Source organism: Cetorhinus maximus, chromosome 2 (assembly GCF_964194155.1).
Source record: "Cetorhinus maximus chromosome 2, sCetMax3.hap1.1, whole genome shotgun sequence".
Taxonomy (NCBI): Eukaryota; Metazoa; Chordata; class Chondrichthyes; order Lamniformes; family Cetorhinidae; genus Cetorhinus; species Cetorhinus maximus.
This window is the reverse complement of record NC_135880.1, coordinates 83,420,001-83,441,816: the sequence shown is the minus strand read 5'-3', so window position 1 is coordinate 83,441,816 and position 21,816 is coordinate 83,420,001. Positions and strand designations below refer to the sequence as shown.

Genomic DNA, 21,816 nt, shown 5'->3' with positions numbered 1-21,816 from the left:
CCCTCAGCATCCTCAAATGCATCTGAGCCGGTCCTGGTGGCTAATTAACTTTAAGTACAGCGAATCTTTCTAACGTCCACTCTTTATCAATTTCTAGTCCATCCAATGCCTCAACTACCTCCACTATAGCAACTTTGTGGAAGCATCATCTTCCTTCATAAAGATGTGCAGATCCCATTTTTAATCCCTAATTGGCCCTACTCCTCCTTTTACCACCCTTTTGCTACTTCTATCCTTATATAAGACTTTTGGGTCCCCTTTTATGTTAGCTGCCATTCTCTTCTCATACTTCCTCTTTGCTGTTCTTATTTCTTGTAATGAATATCTAAAACATATGAATCATATAATTAGGAGTATAACTTTTAGTTTTGGGAATTGAATTTTGATATGCAAGATAAATGGTAAAAATAACCTGGGATTGAGAAACTGGTAAAAACCCCTAAAATAATTACAATTCAAAAGATGGCCCATATTTACTTAAAAGGGTTAGAGTGAGAGCTAAGAAAACAATAAACAGGCAGTCCTCTTGTAGCTTCCTAATGGAGCCAGTGAGTCTGGTAAGATTGCAGTCCCCATTAGAGATATAAATTATTCATATGAGTCTCATGATCAAATGATGTTTTGAAGGTCAAGATAATTAATTAGAATCTCTAGATGGGACATCACAAGTGTGCCACATTGCTTTGGGGGCAGATTGTAGGGAGGTTTTTATTCCTGTGTAATTTCTCAAAGAGACAAGCAGTTTATGTCTGGAGCTGAAACAGCTTAGAAATAGGCAGAGAGAGAATCTGCTAGAAGCTGTAAAGGAACAGTGGACCAGAAGCAGAGCACCATCAGAAACCAAGGGTGTTTTCTGCTTTGGAAGCCACTAAGCAAGAATGTACCAAGGCCCATGCTTGAGCTGGGGCATCATTAATTGTGAGGTGTTGAAGGAAAGAGCTGGAGGGTTGCCTAGTTGGATGCTAGTGGAAGGACCCCAAGACATCTCATACCTTGGAGAATAGCAGGAACAGTGAAGGGAATCACTGTGAATTCATAGGAGCTGTAGAACACCTTGGTTTGGTCCCAGGAGAAGTGAAGAAACTGGCAAGATCCCATAACGTATAGGAGTCATATCTAGCACAAAAGGAAGATGGTTGTGGTTTTGGTTGGTGGAGGTCAGTCAGCTCAGTTCCAGATCATCACTGCAGGAGCTCCTCAGAGTAGTGTCCTAGGCCCAACCATCTTCAGCTGCTTCATCAATCATAAGGTTAGAAGTGGGGATGTTTGCTGATGATTGCACAATGTTCAGCGCCATTTGCAACTCCTTAGACACTGAAGCAGTCCATGTCCAAATGCAGCAAGACCTGGACAACATCCAGGGTTGGGCTGACAAATGGCAAGTAACATTTGCGCCACACAAGTGCTAGGCAATGACCATCTCCAACAAGAAAGAATCTCACCATTGCTCCTTGACATTTAATGGCATTACCATCATTGAATCCCTCACTATCCTGGGGGTTACCACTGACCAGACGTGGAACTGGACAAGCCATATAAATACTGTAGCTACAACAGGTCAGAGGCTAGGAATCCTGTGGCAAGTAACTCACCTCCTGACTCCCTGAAGCCTGTCCACAATCTACAAAGCACAAGTCAGGAGTGTGATGGAATACTCCCCACTTGCCTGGGTGAGTGCAGCTCCAACAACACTCAAGATGCTTGACACCACCCAGGACAAAGCAACCCGAATGGCACCCCATCATTCAGTCCCTCCACCACTGATGCACAGGAGCAGCAGTGTGCACCATCTACAAGATGCACTGCAGAAACTCACCAAGAATCCTTAGACAGCACTTTCCAAAACCACTACCATCTAGAAGGGCAAGGGCAGATAGATGAGAACATCACCACCTGGCCGTTCCCCTCCAAACCACTCAGCATCCTGACTTGGAACTATATCGCCATTCCTTCATTGTCACTGGGTCAAAATCCTGGAACTCCCTCCCTAACAGCACTGTGGGTGGACCTACACCACATGGACTGCAGCGGTTCAAGAAGGCAGCTCACCACCACCACCCCAAGGGCAGCCAGGGAAGGGCAATAAATGCTGGCCTTGCCAGCAAAGCCCACATTCCTTGAATGGAAAAAAAACCCTTGGGTGGAAACAGAAGTAGAATAGGGAGTGTTTGTTGAGACCTTTGGGCTCAAAGAATAAGTGTTCACAAAATGTAGTACTTGCTTTGTTTAACTCTGAAATTGTAAAGGTTTCTATTTGAAATGCGAAATCCTGTAGCATAATCCTTTCAGCTGATAAACGGGAGTTCGAATTTCTTTTTTACTGGTCTCCACTAAGATAATAACATTTTTCACTTCCTCTCTGATCTTTTTATTGATTCTCACTTGTATCATCAACCCGACATCTGTCATAGGTGCCTTTTTTCTGCTTCATCTTAGAATTTCTTTTATCATTTAGGGAGCTCTGACTTTGTTTGCCCTACCAATTCCCCTCATGAGAATGTACCTCAACTGTACCCAAAGTATCTCCTCTTTAAAGGCATCCCATTGTTCATTTGCAGTGCTGCCTGCCAATCTTCCTTTCCAATTTACCTGGAACAGATCCATTCTCACCCGTTGAAATTAGCTCTCCTCTGATTAATTAATTTTACTCTGGATTGCTCTTTGGCTATTTATGTAGCTAACCTTAGCCTTATGATATGATGATCTTTGTCCCCTAAATGTTCCCCTCCTGACACTTGATTCACTTGTTCCACCTCACTCCCCAGAACCAGATCCACCAATGTCTCCTTCCTTGTTGGACGGAAAACATACTTGTGTAGAAAATTCTCCCAAACACGAATTAGAAACACTTCTGCTCTATAGCAGCCAATTAAACAGGCTGTTTTGGCCTGGGTGGTGTCAAGTTTAAGTGCTGTTGGAGCTACACTCATCCAGGCAAGTGGAATGTATTTCATCATATTCCTGACTTGTGCTTTGCAGAGGGTTGAAAGGCTTTGGGGAAGTGATTGCCTTGCAGGATGTTGTCCCCTGGCAGATCCCATTAGGTTTCTAGACAATGGTGACCTGCCAGGATGCTAATGGAGGAGGATTTGACAATGGTTATGCTGTTGGATGTCAAAGGGAGGTGATTTGACTCCTCCTTACTGGAGATGGACAATACCTGGCTCTTGTGTGAATGAATGTTATATGCCATGAAAAGCCTGAACTGTCCAGATATTGATGCATGAGTGCACAGGTGTTAATTGCCTCAAGAGTTGCGGATGGAACCGAGCACTCTGCAATCATCAGTGAACATTCACACTTATGATGGAGGAAAGATCATTGATGAAGCAAACGTTTGGGTCTAGAACACTGCCCTAAGGAGCTCAGGCAGCGAATTCATGGGGCTAAAATGATTGGCCACCAACAACTGCAACCATCTTCCTTAGTGTTTGTAATGATTCTAGTCAGTGGAGAGTTTTGTCACTGACTTCAATTCTACTGGGGCTCCATTCTGCCACACTCAATCAAATGCTGCCTTGATGCCATGCACAGTCGCTCTCACCTCACCTCTGGGATTTAGTTCCTTTGTCCACATTTTGATCAAGGCTGTAATGAGGTCTGGAGCCGAGTGGTCCTGGTGGAACCTATACTGCACCAAAATTGGTGCAAGGCAGCATGCAGGTAGATGGATTCTGGATGAGTTAGAATGTATACAGGGTAGTGGAGGAAAGGCTTTAAATAACACTGGAAAAATTTAGTTCGTAAATGATAAAAGGCTTTCAGTGGAGGAGGTGGCAAGGGGACAAGGTTGCTAAGATGGAAGCAAGTAGTCTTGATGATCAAAAGGATGTGTGGTTTGAAGCTCACCTCTGTGTTATGCGGAATACTAAGGTTTCGTATTGTTTCATTCACTCCGAGCAAGTGACTGGGGAAGAAGTTGGTCAATGACACGAAAGCAGTTTATGTGGGGCTGAAGATCATGGCTTCAAACTTCTCAGTTTAATTAAAGGAAGTTTTGATTAATCAATGATTTGATATTAAACAAAGTCTGACAGCATGTCTGGTTGAAGGAAGAAGTTAAGCTGGTGTCTTCAGGGTACATATGGTCATTCAATCCTTATTTACGAATTGTATCAAGGAAGGGAATGTCGTTGAGGAAAAGGGGGCAGGGGTGTAGGATATACACAGATGTCTACCATCAGGGACAGAATGACTGAGCATTTGAAAAAGTATGAGCTGATCATAGAGTCAGAATAAATTTGAAAGAATAAGTCAAGACTGGCTAATCTTCAGTAAGATTCTAACAAGGTAAACATGGGAGTGTCTATGGATGTTGTCTTTGCATGTTGTCTGTCTGAACTTCCTGCGGGATTCTGATAAGGCTCTGTACAAGAGATTATTAGTAAAAACAAGGCATGTGGGATTGGAAGTAGACATAGGTTGCAAATTGGTTGGGTGTTTGGAGACAAAGTAGAAATAAAGGGAATGTACTCATTGAAGAAATGTGGCAAGTCGTGTCCCCAGGGATTGGTACTGGGAGCTCAGCTTTTTAACCAGGGTTTTGACATATAAGATATAAAACTATTCTTTTATCCAAGTTTGCAGATGACACTAAATTAGGAGGAAATGTACGTTTTGTAGATGGCAACAGGAAGTTATAAAGTGACACAGTCAGATTAAGTGAGTGGGCAAAACTGTGGTACATGGGTGTTCAATTTGAGGTCAACCACTTTGGATCCAAAAAGATAATTCAGAATATTTTCTAAATGGCAAAAGATTAGAAAATGACAAGGAGCAAAGGAATTGTCCAGGCACAGGTACAGAAAATCATCAAAAGGATTGATGGAATTATAACATTTATCTCTTGAGGGTTGGAATACAGGATAGGAAAAGTTATGTTTCAGTTGTACAGCCTTGGTCAGGCTCCAGCTGAAATACCGTACTACATTCCATTCTTGGTAATGCATGGGAAGACAATATTCTTCTTCTAGGGGATGTAGCACAGATTTACCAAAATGACAACAGTCCTTGATGAGTTAGATTAAGATAGGTTGCATAACTGGTCTGAATGCTCTTGAATTTAGAAGATTGAAGCATGACTTAATTGCAGCGTTTAAAAGTAGATACAGGAAAGCTTTTGCCCCTGCTGGCTGAACTGGGCACAATCTTAAAATTAGATCAAAGCCTTTCAAGAGTGAAATCAGGAAGTTCCTTTTTCACAGAAAAAGTACTGGAAATGTAGAATTCTTCTCCTCAAAAAGGCCATGGATGTTTGGTCAATTGAAACTTTCAAGACTGAAATTGACAGATTTTCATTAGGTAGGGGTATCTATGGATCAATCGCAGGTAAATGGAGTTGAGGTACAGATCAACCATGATGTTCTGAAATGGAGCAATAGGCTCAAGGGGCTTAATGGTCTACATCCCTTATGGAGATCCTCCACACTTCGTACAAAGTAGAACAGAAGAGTTCTCAATAGGCATAACTTGCAGAAATTCTGGAGAACGCTTCTTGTACGTGGTAATTTTAATCAGGATTTAAATATAGTAAATGTGAATTTACTAAGTCCTGCACATACACAGCAAAACATAACGGGTAGAAAAAATTTGCCCAATTGCAATATTTAACATATTACGAGCCATAATAGAAGGTATTTGAAGGCTTCTTCATTAAAGACCATTTGAGTAGAATATTTAAAATGCTTTAACATGTCAGTCTGTACGGTTCTTAGCTATTCTATGGGCAGAATCTTGACCTTATCGGGTGGGCTCAGCGGGGGCGGTTGGGAAGCTGAAAGCCGCCCGCGATTGAGGCCAAAAAGCGATTTCACGCTGGGCGGGCCTTGAAACGCGAGCGGCAGCACTCAGTGCTGCCTGTGCAGGCGGGAAGGAGGAGGGCGAGCGCAAACTTCGCGCCTGCGCGCGAGCGTGCGCTTCATAATCTCCCTGAGGCACAGAGCTGCCTCAGGGAGATGAAGAGTTTTAAAAAAATAAAGATATGAAAAATGTTATAAAACATGTCCCCTCCTGTGACTCTGTCATTAATTATATTTAAAAATTTTTATTTTATTTTTATTTGCTTTAGGAAACCTTACCCATGGGTGGGATGCAAAGGCCACTTCGCCTTTTAGTCTGTCCGCCAAACGTAAGGTTGGACGGGTAGTGAAAAATTTCGTTCAATTATCTTTTTAATGGCCTTAACAGGCCTTTTAATTGTCGGCAGGCACGTTGCCAACACTGGCGCCCACCCGCCGACCGAAATATTGTGCGACTGCGTGATGTTGGGGCACACGCCCGACATCAATGCTCGTCATTTTACGCTCAAGTCGGTCGGATGCGTGAGGTAAAAACTTTGCCCTACATGTAAGATAGTGCTCCTCATTTCTCACTAGCTTAATTTGCCTGATACTGATGCATATCTGCATTTTTAATTCTTCAAAGTTCCAATGAAACATATCTGAAACTGTCGTGAAAAACAGCAACTTTACCTCATGCTAAAACATAAATGTGCATATGTCAAAATTAGCATCTTTGCAAGTAAAGGAAAAACCAACCCATACCTGTTTATTTGCAATTCACTAGCACACCAAGTAAAAGGAAATGTTTATATTTCCAAATACATGATATGGTGAATACTGTTACCCTGGCAGTTTATGAACTTAATTTCATGTGTGGTCTCCCCAGGCATTTGAGTTTATTTGAATATATAGATTTTAAAATGCAGACTCAGCTATTTATTTATTCAAATTATGTTAGGCTTGATGCTAACATTACATTACAGAACAGTATTTCCTGGGGAGAACACGACATTCAGTGCCAGAGATGATATTAACAATTGAGCTGTACCTTGTCGATGCTAGGTTCCTCCATCATAGAATTTCTGATTGTTTCATTGGAAGTGTCTACTGACTACATCACAGAACAAAGAACAGCCACAAGACAAATGGTTTAAACAAAATGAATTAAGCATGAATTACAAAATATTGCTAAAGGTGACGATCTGTTCTTTATATTAAAAAGTGAAAAGGATTACAGGACCTAACAATAAACACTACATATAAACATTACATTTGTTTTTCTATCGCTACTTGGAAGTCCTATTAGACTAATTTGATATAAAAAATGCAAAATAATCTCCCAGATAAAATTAGATTGGCCATTTCTTTTAATATTTTTAACAGGATTATATAAGATATTTGGGACAAATGTTTTGTTTTTATAAACTCAAATAATAGTCATTTGGGAGTACAGTATTTGAGTATTGCTGAAAAGATATGCTGTCGAAGCTTTTCGGCTTGCATTCGTCAGGACAGATTTGCAAGAATACCAATTGTAAAGGGAACATCAATTTATACTGCACGAGAAGAATGCGCTGATTGATTGGCAAGTGGACTCTGATCGGCAGAGGTATTATCATGGAGAAGGTACCAGGGAGCAGTTAACTGCCAAACTTTTGTTTAAATTCAAACCAGGCAGGTCAACTCAGGTCAAGGTACTGTCTTGGGGAATGACTGTTTCCGAAACTTGTGTTCAGTTGAAAAAGGCACAATGTGTGGATATACTCCTGTCTGCAAAAGAAGGGCCCTGAAGGTATGTAGCTTCGAGCACACTTAAGTGAGTCACACTGTGAGCCCAACTGATAATCTTAAATTGGTCATCAGTGTAATTCTTAGCACAGTGAGGATCGTTTAGCAAGTGCTTTCTAATTGAGGAATCACATCTAATGTTGGACACCATGTTTTGAGTTTTGCAAGCATGGGTTGGTTGTGTATAGTCAGTTCTTTGCCTGTTGTGAACAGCCAAAGGGATATGCTGTTTGATACGATCTACCAGGCGTTAGGAAATATGGCCGACATATCTGGCATCACATCAGCACTGAAATTCATATACCACATTACTCATTTGGGTGATAGGCAGATCGTCCTTTTGGGGTCACAGTGTGGCTCACTTATGTATGCTAGAAGCTACACACATGAACACACAGGGCCCTGCCCTTTACAGACAGAAGGAGCATGTCATGCATTGTGCCTTTTTCAACTAAACAAAAGCATGCGGGACAGCTACTGCCTGATTCATTCCCCATGGCAATGCCTTGACTAATCAGAGTCGACCTGCCTGGTTTAAATTTAAACAAAAGCTTGGTAGTTAACCGTTCCCTGGTGCATTCTCCATGGCAATGCCTCTATCAGAGTCCACTGGCCAACCAATCAGCACTCTCTACTCATGCACTACAAATTGTTGTTCCCTTTACAATTGGTATTCTTGCGATTCTGTTCTGATGAGTGCAAGACAAAAAGCTTCAACAGCATCTTTTTTTCAGCAAAACTCAACTAAATTAAACTCTTATTGCTCTATAATCTTAAAAGTGTATATTATCAATATTTTAATTAAGCAGTAGAACACCCAGGAGCTACAAGACAATGCCATTTATATAAGAACATTGGAAATTGCAGCAGGAGACGACCATACAGCCCATCGAGCCTGAAATATAATCATGGCTGATCTTGGGCTTCAACTCCACTTTCCCACCAGCTCACCACACCACTTGATTACGAGGGCCAAAAATGCCTCTATCTCAGCCTCAAATATATTCAATGATGGCGCATCCATAACCTTCTGTGGTAGAGAATTCCAAAGATTCATAACCCTTTAAAAGAAGAAATTTCTCCTCAGCTCAGTCCTGAATGATCAGCCCCCTTTCCTGAAACTACAGCCAAAGCCAGGTGAAACAACCTCTCAATATCCATCCTGTTGAGCACCTTCAGAGAATATAGACCCAACTTAATCAGCAATTAGGCAATATTAGAACTACAAAAGCTCATTTCCTGATAAGAGACAAAGACATGGCAAACAATGAGAAAGAATGTGAGGGACTACAAGCAACATACCAGCTAGGGAATGATCAGGTACATGATGATTATGATTCAAATTAGATAAACGTGAAGTAATATATTTGGGAAAGGGAACAGAGAATATAACGCCGCCCTAATTGGTAAAATTCTCAATGGAATTGAAGGACAGGGAGATAAACACCATCTTCAGCAGGCAGGAAGGCATGAAAATTGAAAATTATTAACTTTATATATAGTGACACTGAATACAAAAAGAGGTGATGATCAATCATAGTTTTGCGAGACTATAGTTGGAATACTCTTTGCAGTTTTGCACACTGAATGATGGAAAGGATTATTTTTATTATTCTTTTATGGGATGTAGGCGTCAGCAGCTAGGCCAGCATTTATTGTCCATTCCTAATTGCCCTCGAGTAGGTGGTCATGAGTAGCCTTCTTGAACCACCACAGTCCATGTGGTGTAAGAACACCCACAATGGTGTGAGGAGGGGAGTTCCAGGATTTTGACCTAGTGACAGTGAAAGAATGACAACATAGTTCCAAGTGAAGATGGTGTGGCTTGGAGGAGAACTTGCATGTGGTGGTGTTCCCATGCACCTGCTGCCCTTGTCCTTAGAGGTGGTAGAGGTCGTAGGTTTAGAAGATGCTGTCAAAGGAGTCTTGGTGAGTTGCTGCAGTGCATCTTGTAAATGGTACACACTGCTGCCACTGTGTGTTGGTGGTGGAGGGAGTGAATGTTTAAGGTGGTGGATGATGGTGGTGATTGGCCAGGTTGGATTTGTCCTACTTTTTTGTGGACAGGACATACCTGGGCAATTTTCCACATTTCTAAGTAGATGCCAGTGTTATGGCTGTACTAATTTAGTTTGGCTAGGATCTAAGCTAGTTCTGCAGCACAGGTCTATAATACGACTGCTGAAATGTTGTCAGGGCCCATTGCCTTTACAGTATCCAGTGCCTTCAGCCGTGTCTTGATATCACGTGGAGTGAATTGAATTGGCTGAAGACTGGCATCTGTGATGCTGGGGAGCTCAGGAGGAGGGAGAAGTGGATCATCCACTCGGCACTTCTGGCTGAAGATAGTTGCAAATGCTTCAAGCCTTGTCTTTTGCACTGACAAGGCTGTGTCTGCAAGGAACCAAAGTGCAAGGAACCTCATTTTGAATTTGTAAGGTGAATATGCTTTGCCTGGTGTATGCTTAAAAATCTATGGATTGCTGTTGCCTTAGTAGAGATTAGTCTGGGGATTTGTTAAAAGTTATGATAGTTGTAATTTGTAGCCATGTGTATGTGTTTAATGTACTGTAACTTAATAAAATGTTTCATTTAGTTCAATATAAAATCTCTTGAGAACTGGTGGCCTGATTCCTGAATTTAGAGCTGATCTCAAACATACAGGTTATTTAAAGTTTCCCTCTGGAATTTTTGAATAGCTCAGCTTTACCAACTGCTGGGTCATAACAATTGGCCTTTGGCACGATTGCTCATACCTTGCTCCTTATACCACCTCTTCTCTGTATTCATCACCAAGAGTGGCTTGGTAGCAGCACTACTGACCGAGCTGGTCAATTTCTAAAGGACATAGCTGCGAGGCTCGTTTGATGGGCTTCCCATCATGGAGGATGGGGCTATTTATGGAACTACTCCTCCAATTAGTTAAAAGCAAAAAACTGCGGATGCTGGAAATCCAAAACAAAAATAAAAATACCTGGAAAAACTCAGCAGGTCTGACAGCATCTGCGGAGAGGAACCCAGTTAAAGTTTCGAGTCTGTATGACTTTTCAACAAAACGAAGGAAAAATAGAAAAGTGGTGAAATATAAGCTGGTTTAAGGGGGGGTGGGACAAGTAGAGCTGGATAGAGGGCCAGTGATAGGTGGAGATAGCCAAAAGATGTCATAGACAAAAGGGCAAAGAGGTGTTGAAGGTGATGATATTATCTAAGGAATGTGCTAACAGGTGACATAAAGGGTAGAAAGCAGGACAAGCAAGGTACAGGTAGCCCTAGTGGGGGTGGGGTGGGGTGGGGGGAAGGGATTGAAATAGGCTAAAAGGTAGAGATAAAACAATGGATGGAAATACATTTTAAAAATAATGGAAATAGGTGGGAAAAGAAAAACCTATATAAATTATTGGAAAAAAGGGGGATCTGAAAGGGAGTGGGGATGGAGGAGAGTTCATGATCTAAAATTGTTGAACTCAATATTCAGTCCGGAAGGCTGTAAAGTGCCTAGTCGGAAGATGAGGTGCTGTTCCTCCAGTTTGCGTTGAGCTTCATTGGAACATTGCAGCATGCCAAGGACGGACATGTGGGCATGAAAGCAGGGTGGAGTGTTGAAATGGCAAGCGACAGGAAGGTCTGGGCCATGCTTGCGGACGGACCGAAGGTGTTCTGGAAAGCGGTCACCCAGTCTGTGTTTAGTCGCTCCAATGTAGAGGAAACCGCATTGGGAGCAGCGAGTGCAGTAGACTAAATTGAGGGAAGTGTAAGTGAAATGCTGCTTCACTTGAAAGGAGTGTTTGGGCCCTTGGACAGTGAGGAGGGGGGAAGTAGAGGGGCAGGTGTTGCACCTTCTGCAGTTGCATGGGAAGGTGCCGTGGGAGGGGGTTGAGGTGTAGGGGGTGATGGAGGAGTGGACCAGGATGTCCCGGAGGGAACGATCCCTGCAAAATGCCGCCGGGGGGGTGAAGGGAAGATGTGTTTGGCGGTGGCATCATGCTGGAGTTGGCGGAAATGGTAGAAGATGATCCTTTGAATGCGGAGGCTGGTGGTGTGACAAGTGAGGACAAGGGGGGCCCTATCATGGTTCTGGGAGGGAGAGGAAGGTGTGAGGGCTGATGAACGGGAGATGGGCCTGACATGGTTGAAAGGGAGTTGGACATAAGCAGGAGGTGAATGAGCTTGGTGAGGAAACGAGACAAGATAGAGAACTAGAGAAACATGTAGTCTTGTGGTTACAGCAAAGGAAAGCCTAGAGATGTTTAGCTTGGTGGAACAAGAGGGGAAAGCACTGAGGTAGGCGAATAGATGGTTTGTGATAGCCAAGTCCACAAACTCTGCATATTTGTTGTTGGAGGTGAAAGTGGAAGTGGCTGAGGCAAAACCTTTAAGGCTGATAGTGAGGAAAAGAAATGCAGAAGCAAATGGGTAGGAAGTGAGAGGTAAGGAATATAAGAGATGGCCTGATCAGTGATTGAAACCATAGGAGCAGAATGAGTGATGGCAACATTTAGGGGTGGCTATGAACATGGGTAGGAATGTTTTATATGAAAGCAGAAGTTTAGGAAGGATGGGAGGGCAGAGGACAAGAGGAAAAGAAGAGCTATACAGAAATTAAAATCACTGAAGAATTGGAGTCACTTTAGCAGAAGGAGAAAAATGGAGGGCCTCCCATTGATAAACACAGGGTGAGGCTTGTGAAGGTGGTGGGGTGGGCAAAACAGATTGTAAAGCAGAGCTGGGAGGGATGGAATAAGGTAAAGCAGGCCAGAAGAGCAAGGGGAATGAACCAAGGTGTGACTTGGTGATCAGTGCCACACAGCCATTGAGAAACTTTAGGTAGACCAGATGATGCAAAGTATATTTGTAAGGCAGGGAGGTTTCAGTAACCGGCATGGTGAGCCAAGTTTCAGTCAAAGCAGGCGGCCAAATATAATTATCCATGTTATGGTCATGGATGGAAAGATCTTTGTTCAAGTGTGACTTGACATTCGGCAGGAAGTTTTGATGTGCTAGGGGGTAATTTAGTGATTGATCTGTTGTCAGAGTCCAAAGTGATGCATATGGTGAGCAGAATGGGAAGGTTAACTCCAGCAGGAAGTGGTGGAAATGTCAGCCAAAAGCATGGAGATAGTTTTTTTAAAAAATTCATTCACTGAAATAGGCATTACTGGCAAAACCAGCATTCATTGCCCTGCCCCACTTGCCCTTGAGAAGGTGGTTGTGAGCTCCTGTTTCAAACTGCTGCAGTTCACGTGATTACAGAGCTTGGAAGTGGCTTTGATACAGCCAAGTGGCTTGCTAGGCCATTTCAAAGGGCAGTTAAAAGTCAACCATATTGCTGTCGGTCTGGAATCATGTATGATCCAGACCAGGTAAGAATAGCAGATGTCCTTCCCTAAAAGATATATTTACACTAATTGAGTTTTTACAGGAATCAGGTAGCTTTATCGTCACCATGACTGATACCAGCTTTATATTCCAGAATTATTTATTTAAGATACAGAACATACCCTGGATGGGGGACTTCAATGTACATCAAGAGTGGCTGACTGAGCCCTGAAAGACAAAGCTGCCAGACTGGCATTATAGCAGGTAGTGAAAGTACTAACACATAAGAAAACCCTGCCTGACTTTGTGACACACCAATCTACCTGTCACAGGTGCATCCATCCTTGACAGTGTTGGTAATGGGATACCCTCTATTTCTCTTGCTGAGTGCAGCTCCAATAACACTCAAAGTTCAGCACCATCCAGGACCCCATCCACCACTGTAAACATTTACACCCTCCACCACTGGTGCACCATGCAACACCTATAAAAGGCACTGTGGCAACTCACCAAGGCTTCTTTGGCAGCAATTTCCAAACCAGAAAGAACTCAGAAGAACCAGGGCAGAGACTGCACCTGGGAACACCACCACCTCCACATTGCCCTCCAAGTCACACAGCATCTTGACTTGGAAATATACTGCTGTTCCTTTGTCACTCTCTACCTAACAGAATTGTGGGTGTACTTACACTACATTGCAGTAGTTCAAAAAAGCAGTTTACTACCGCCTTCTCAAGGGAAATTAATAGCGGTCTTGTCAGTGGCGTCCATGTCCTATGAATGAGGAAACATTTAAATTAACTGAACCTAAATTCCCCAACTGCCATGCTAAGATTAAGATCCGTGTCTTGGAACAATTAATCCAGTAACAAAACCACTAAGCTACTGTACCTGCTGTGTCATTCCAGAGGTGCAGTGGTAGGTTACAGTTGTGATTATGGAAACAGAAACATAATATAGACATGAGTAAACAGGCTTGGGTCTAGTGCAGCACCTTCAATGTGTACACAAACAGACAGTTACTTTCTTAGCTTGTTTTGTGATGGCACTACCCTAGAATAAATAACAGCAGAATTTTACATGCATTATATGCAACGGTCCCAGAATCAGAGAAACGGTTGCATCATAAGTACTTTAAAATTTCCTGATTTTTCAATCATGTATTTTGAATTTGTTTCACAATACTTGTGATCTTTAATTAGTAATCATGTAACAAACTTTAGTAAAGAGCCAGTTAATTCCTGACAAAACTCCTTCAGCCTTCTTAAACAGATAACAGACTCATTATCATCTAATTTTAAAATAACTACCATTCAGCCATTGACAATATATAGGGTTACATGGAAAGAAAGACATGAATAGTAACAATAAGTAGATAGCGAAGATGAAACAAGTTTAAACATTTCATTTATTCTAGTATCACAGACCTCATTTTGGGATCTCTTTTTTGTGAAAATATTTCTAATGAAGATCTCTTGTACTTCTTCCTGTTTGACGAGGTATTGCCAAAGTCTCTTTACAGGAAGTACAGTATGGTGTTTTGACCTACAGAGAAGAAGTAATTTCAAATATGCGGTAATTGCCTTTTAGTAGATGGTTCCCACCCTCCACTTAATAGTATAATTGAAAATAGAAAAAAAAGCACCTTCTTCACTGAAAATCTCCAAGTGAAAATACAAATAATAGTGCCCATATTTCATTAAAGTGCAATATTAGAACCATAGAAATACAGTTTCCAGCAAAGAAGACTACCATTAGTCTCAGTAAGTCTGCACTGGCTTTTTGTGAAAGCAATGCAAAACTAATCTCACTGCCTTGCTCTCCCCATTGCCCTGTATCATAGCCTACAAATAGTGAATTTTCCCTTAAAAGATGCAATTTGCTCTGCCTCACAAATACCTTTGTCAAAAAATTCTATATTCCAACAACCATCGCAGAATTTCTCCTGGGCTCTGTTAAACAACCCTTGTAACTGACACCTCATCCAGAGGAAATAGGAGTTCCCTATCCACTTTGAAAATCTTTTTAACTTGAAAACTCAGTATCACAAGGATCTTTTCATAATTACATTTTCTGATCCTTGACATTAAGTCTGGTCAGTCTACACTGCATACTATGGGTTTAATGTCCTTTCTTTAATAGCACACTCAAAATTGCAAATTGCTCTAACTGTGGTCTTACCAGTATTTTGTATGAATGTATAATTATTTCTTTACTCTTCTACCTTATGCCCCTATCAATAAAATCTAAAATACTGTTGTCCTTTATTATGTGCTTTCAGGAAATTATGGGGGAGAAATGTGTTCACATGCTACTGCTGACATTTTGATTCCCCGAGGGCAGATAGCGCTCTGGGCTGAGAGCCTCCTCACTGAAGATAGCCACATGGACCACACAGGTAGTGGCATGCTGTGTTGCTTGTCCCTGTGTAATCAATACAAGTTTGCATACCCCCCTGTATACTGGAACCCTCTGAAAAGTGTGCGTGAACAGAGACAGTGCCTTTCCATTGAATATATAACCTAATTCCTTGCTTTCCTCCTAAAATCTATTACCTCACATTGATAGCCATGCTTCTGGTCATTCCATTAGTCTAGCTGGTATCTTTTACAGTTCTCCTCAATATTTACCAAACCTCCCTATCGTTGGTTGCCAGAAAGTTTCAAGACTGTGTTCCTTACATCAAAGTTCAAATTATCTCCATATTTCAAGAATAAAAGTGGAATTAGCATTGAACCAAGAGGTACTCTGATCCTTTTTCGAACTTGCTACAATCTCAGTAACACCCATTTATCTTAACTCCGTCAACTAAATGGCTATCCATGCTATTATATTTCCTCATATCATATGCCTAAACTTCTCTAACAAGTCTCTTGAGGCACCTTATTGCATACATTCTGAAAATCCATATATACATCTACCTCATTCTCTTAATCTAGCTAATCAGTTACAGCTCCAAATGATGTTATTAAATCTGTCAAACATTTGTCTTTAATAAATTTGTGCTAGCTGCTGTGAATTAACCTATGCATTTCTAAATGCTCATTAATTTCATATCGAATTATGGATTCTAAATATTTACCCAAAATCAACATTAAACCAACTGGTCTACAGTTAGCCAGTTTAATCTGCTTTCCTTATTGGACAAATGTGTCAAATTATCTTCTTTCCTGTTCTACAATACAACTTGAACACTTGAAGAGAACTTAAAAAATCATGGTCAGAACCTCTGCTTTCCCCTCTCTTTCAACAGCCTAAGGTGCTTGCCATCAGAGCTTGATGACTTCATCGATCCTAAAGTTCTGCTCATACTTTTCAGAACTAATTCCCAATTCCTTAGAATTTGCCTTCTTACACTCCAGTATCCTTATCTTTGACTTTTCAATATTCTTTTCTATTTTTACATGGAAATCACAACTTAGGTAGGCTCAAATTCCTAACTCTTTCCTTGCTTAGTTTGTCCCTTAACTAGAAGCAAGTCAACAATGCATCTTCCTTTACTGGACAAAAATCATATAGATCTAGAAAATAGCCATGGATTAATAATTTTTCACTTTGACTTTGTGCATTATGTTTATTCTTGTCCGCTCTGGGATAGTTAAAATTATCCAATATTTTTTGCTCGTTCCTCTTACTTAAATGGTGTATTGGTGGGTTCCAGCAATGCTTTATGGACCAGAATAGCAGGACCTGAAGAGATTGTGCCTTCACTGGCATGCATTGAGATGAAGTCTGGAGGAGGGCCACCAAATAATTCAAGGCGCCGAAGCAATACTTGTTCCCAGCGTTGAAGAGTTTTTAAAATTGCATGGCATGATGGGGAACAAACAGGGAGTTCTGCAAGAGAGCAATAAAGATGCTAAAACATTGATGAAATAGCAAAAACAATTCACATTATAAAACCTGAGAATTTGGGAAAATGATATAAGGTTATTAAAGCTAATGAATTGGAAGACCACTGCATAAATGTTTCATCCAATCAAAATCTTGTGCTTCCTTTCCTCTAGAAAAGTGGCCGAAGACAAAAAGGTGTAAACATTTTTTGTGACAAGGAATCAACTATGGCATTTTTCATGATCTGTCGTGAATGCAAATGCTTCTATGCCACTAAGTAGGTGGAATTATTGGACTTCAAGTCGGTAGAAATATGAATTTTCCTGTTGTTTACCTTCTAATTATCATCAAGACTGTGAACCAACACATTCGTATAAAATCGCCAAAGTGACAGCATTTCAGCATTTAATGCAGTTAGTGCTTGTAAGACAGAATGAATCCCAAACTAACAACCTTGCTAGATTATGTACAAGCGAAATGAAGAACTATGGCAGTACTTCACAAACTATTTTCCAATGCGACCCCAATTTAACCCACTATGACCTTCTCTAGGGCAATTAGGGATGGGCAACAAATTATAGCCTTGCCAGCAATGCTCACATCCATGAAAGAAAAGTTCTTGAAAATTAACATGACCTCATATGCCAGGAAAAATAAAACAGCAACAAGTGAACAGGTACTCAATAGAGTGGATACCCCTGCCATGCTGTGTTAACTTTATTTCAATTACTCAAGTCTTCCTTGAGGCCTTTCCTGTCTGGTTGATGCTCTTTAAGTACAAAGCTAAAAAAATAAATCTTTTTATTGAGAGTTTCATCTCACGGAGGGGACGTCAAGCTAATTTACATCCAACAACCTGCTTTGAAAACTCTGCTCACATTTTGACAGCTGTGACAAATTCCACCACAGCAGCTGAGACAATCTACAATATTGTAAAACAATCAACAACATTCTAAATAAAACCTCATTTCAAGGAAATAAACTTGCAGGGCTATGCAGCAGAATGGTACTGATTGGATTGCTCAGCAGAGAGCTAGTGTGGACTCAATCGGCTGAATGGCCTCCTTTTGTGCCATAATAACATTCTAAAAAAAGTCAATTCTCACCATCTCCAAATGTTAATGGATCCTTTAAAAAATTCCAGGATCTGGATCAATATCTTCACCAAAAAGTGATCAATTCTCCCTTGGACCATATCCTGTATCCCAAATTTTCTTGGAATCCACCCATTAGTTTTTGAGATATATTGTATACAGAAAATTAGACTAACGGATGAAAAAGTTACCTCCGCCCACTTTCAGTGGTGGAGATAGTAAAGCAGCTATCATGCTCAGTACAAACATGAGGATATTGGATATTATGGACTGTCGGATCATTCTTTCAGAGTGGCCACAAACCTGTCAAGATGGCTGTAACTTAACCATGATGATGGGCATTTAAACTATGGACTGTAAAAAAATCTGCGACCGATATTTAGTTAAAAATGGACCTGAATAAGGGTACTGTGAAGTTTAACCATCTCATTGTTTAAAGATGAAACAACATTTGAGGAATATGGGATCTCTAGAATGTTGGTCTCTGAGTGTTATACAATAAGTCCTCACTTCAAGTTGTGGTTGCATTCTTGAAAATCACAACTTTAAGTGAAACAATTTTAAGTGAATCATGGGTTCCCATAGGGTTTAATGTTAAAGCCGGAGATAGGTTCCTTCAGACAATTCTTGTCCAGCAAAACCAATGTTAAAGTTGAAATACTGTAATGTACATGTGCAGCACTGTGCTTTCCTAGCTGGGATAATCTGCACTACCACTCACTCTCTCCTTCCTGCCCCGTCTCTTCTTTCCCCCCCTCCAACCCTCTCTCTTCCTTCCCCTTCCATCTCTCTCCCCGTCATCTCTCTCTTCCTTCCCCCTCCACCGCTCTCTCTCCCTCCCTCATCTCCCTCTTTCCCCCTCCACCTCTCTCCCTTTCCATTTCCCCCCTCCGCTTCTCTCTCCCTTTCCTTCCCCGCACTCTGCCTCTCCCTCTCCCCCTTTCCATTTCCCCCCCTCCGCCTCTCTCCCTCCCTTTCCCCCTCCAACTCTCTCTCCCTCCCTTTCCCGCTCCACCTCTCTCTCCCACCCTTTCCCCCACCACCTCTCTCTCCCTCCCTTTCCCCCTCCACCTCTCTCTCCCTCCCTTTCCCCCTCCACCTCTCTACCCCTCCCTTTCCCCCTCCACCTCTCTCCCCCTCCCTTTCCCCCTCCACCTCTCTCCCCCTCCCTTTCCCCCTCCACCTCTCTCTCCCTCCCTTTCCCCCTCCACCTGTCTCTCCCTTTTCCCCTCCACCTCTCTCTCCCTCCCTTTCCCCCTCCACCTCTCTCTCCCGCCCTTTCCCCCTCCACCTCTCTCTCCCTCCCTTTCCCCCTCCACCCCTCTCTCCATCCCTTTCCCCCTCCACCTCTCTCCCCCTCTCTTTCCCCCTCCACCTCTCTCTCCCTCCCTTTCCCCCTCCAACTCTCTCCCCCTCCCTTTCCCCCTCCACCTCTCTCTCCCTCCCTTTCCCCCTGCACCTCTCTCTCTCTCCCTTTCCCCCTCCACCTCTCTCTCTCTCCTTTCCCCCTCCACCTCTCTCTCTCCCTTTCTCCCTCCACCTCTCTCCCTCCCTTTTCCACTGCACCTCTCTCTCTCTCTCTCCCTTTCCCACCACCTCTCTCTCTCCCATTCCCCCCTCCCTCTCCCTCCCATTCCCCCCTCCCCCTCTCTCTCCCTTTCCCCCTCCACCTCTCTCTCCCTTTCCCCCTCCACCTCTCTCTCCCTTTCCCCCTCTACCTCTCTCTCCCATTCCCACTCCACCTCTCTCCCTCCCATTCCCACTCCACCTCTCTCTCTCCCTCCCTTTCCCCCTCCACCTCTCTCCCTTCCTCCTCCACCTCTCTCCCTCCCTTTCCCCCTCCACCTCTCTCCCTCCCTTTCCCCCTCCACCTCTCTCTCTCCCTTTCCCCCTCCACCTCTCTCCCTTCCTCCTCCACCTCTCTCTCTCCCTTTCCCCCTCCACCTCTCTCTCTCCCTTTCCCCCTTCACCTCTCTCCCTTCCTCCTCCACCTCTCTCTCCCCCTTTCCCCCTCCACCTCTCTCTCTCCCTTTCCCCCTCCACCTCTCTCTCCCTTTCCCCCTCCACCTCTCTCTCCCTTTCCCCCTCCACCTCTCTCTCCCTTTCCCCCTCCACCTCTCTCTCCCTTTCCCCCTCCACCTCTCTCTCCCTTTCCCCCTCCACCTCTCTCTCCCTTTCCCCCTCCACCTCTCTCTCCCTTTCCCCTTCCACCTCTTTCTCTCTCCACTTCCCCCTCTTCCTCTCCCCTTGCCCCTGCCCCTCTTCCACTCCCCTTGCCCCTGCCCCTCTTCCACTCCCCTTGCCCCTGCCCCTCTTCCTCTCCCCTTGCCCCTGCCCCTCTTCCTCTCCCCTTGCCCCTCCCCCTCTTCCTCTCCCCTTGCCCCTCCCCCTCTTCCTCTCCCCTTGCCCCTCCCCCTCTTCCTCTCCCCTTGCCCCTCCCCCTCTCCCCTTGCCCCTCCCCCTCTTCCTCTCCCCTTGCCCCTCCCCCTCTTCCTCTCCCCTTGCCCCTCCCCCTCTTCCTCTCCCCTTGCCCCTCCCCCTCTTCCTCTCCCCTTGCCCCTCCCCCTCTTCCTCTCCCCTTGCCCCTCCCCCTCCTCCTCTCCCCTTGCCCCTCCCCCTCTTCCTCTCCCCTTGCCCCTCCCCCCTCCTCCTCTCCCCTTGCCCCTCCCCCTCTTCCTCTCCCCTTGCCCCTCCCCCTCCTCCTCTCCCCTTGCCCCTCCCCCTCTTCCTCTCCCCTTGCCCCTCCCCCCTCCTCCTCTCCCCTTGCCCCTCTCCTTTCCCCATCTACCCTTTTTATCCTCGCTCCCCCTGCCTCCCATTATTCCACTCCCCCTCGCCACCCCCCCCTCCCCCCCACCAACCATCTCCCATCATTATCCTCCCTCTACTAGGGTGGTGGGGAGCAGCGAAGAGAGAGTTAGCTCAAAGTCTTCTAATGCAGCCAAAGACTGCACTTGTTCTGGCTTCCAAGTCCACCTGGGAACCAATCTCCTGGCTATTCATCTACAAGAGGTTTCACAGCTTCATGCCAATCCTTTGTTTCTACAAGACCTTCATTCCAACTAAAGTATCAAACTCAACTAAGACGACATCAGGCCTGGATGGACATAGACACAATTATAAAATCAATTATTATAATTATGACTAACTTCATCTGTATCTAATCTTTGCGTATGTGAGAGTGTGAATGAGACCAGTGAATGAGACGATGCATTTTAAACATCTGGAGCAAGTGTGAGATAATTAATAACCTTCTTGATTTTTAAAAATCACCAAAAAGCCTGCTGCTGGAATTTACTTTTATTTAGAAAAAAAATCACTCTTGAGAGTAAGGTAATATACACACCTTACATAAAAACACCCTGATTAGGCTTGAAGGAACCCCACCAATTCTGATCATAACACAGCGCAGTAACATTGAGTATATAATTAAACTTAGTGCATTAAAGATCAATGCTATTTTATGTATTCCTATTTTATGTGTTCCTACAGGTTTCAGCCAAGCTCTCCAAATTCCTTGGTGCCAGGAGACTCAGTGAAGCCCCTATCCCCCCCATACATTGTAATCAGCCCCTCTCCCTTCACCACCCCCACCACTTACATGCCCCTCTCTCCAACTCCCACACCACCACCATCCATCCCCCCCATCCACCGGACCCCATTACTCAGAAGCCCCTCTTCCCAGGGTGACCAGTTTTATGGGGGGGTAGAAAAGTAAGGGATACTTTGACAGGGGAATGCTGGTGGGACTGTTGACCAGGGGTTTGGGATAGGTGGATTGCCAAGGCTGCACAACACGTGTGCATGTACACCAAAGATGCTTGGGTAGCTACAAGAAGAGGCTCTGAGCAATCTCACAGTCATTGTCAGGAGAATTCCAGGACAAATGGTGTCCTGGGAAGCTCACATATGGGATGAAGAACAGGGAGGCAAAACCCGGGACAATTCCAGAAAATCCTGGACAGTTGGTCACCCTGCCTCTTCCCAATCCCCCTCGCCCCACT

The 21,816-nt window shown here is 43.6% G+C and overlaps 1 protein-coding gene across 3 annotated transcripts in view; it reads right to left on the bottom strand.

Annotated features, from left to right (window-relative positions):
* Positions 1 to 21,816, bottom strand: part of dmxl1 (Dmx like 1) — a 259,834-nt gene that overhangs the window by 46,824 nt on the left and 191,194 nt on the right. For 2 of the 3 annotated variants that reach the window (XM_078566607.1, XM_078566614.1), the window contains exons 32-34: positions 16,520 to 16,721; positions 14,312 to 14,429; positions 6,829 to 6,891 (exon numbers count right to left, since the gene is read on the bottom strand). In XM_078566607.1, the coding sequence (XP_078422733.1) occupies positions 6,829 to 6,891; positions 14,312 to 14,429; positions 16,520 to 16,721 (383 nt within the window). The remainder of the gene's footprint in view (positions 1 to 6,828; positions 6,892 to 14,311; positions 14,430 to 16,519; positions 16,722 to 21,816) is intronic. The other variant, XM_078566622.1, reaches the window with a different exon arrangement.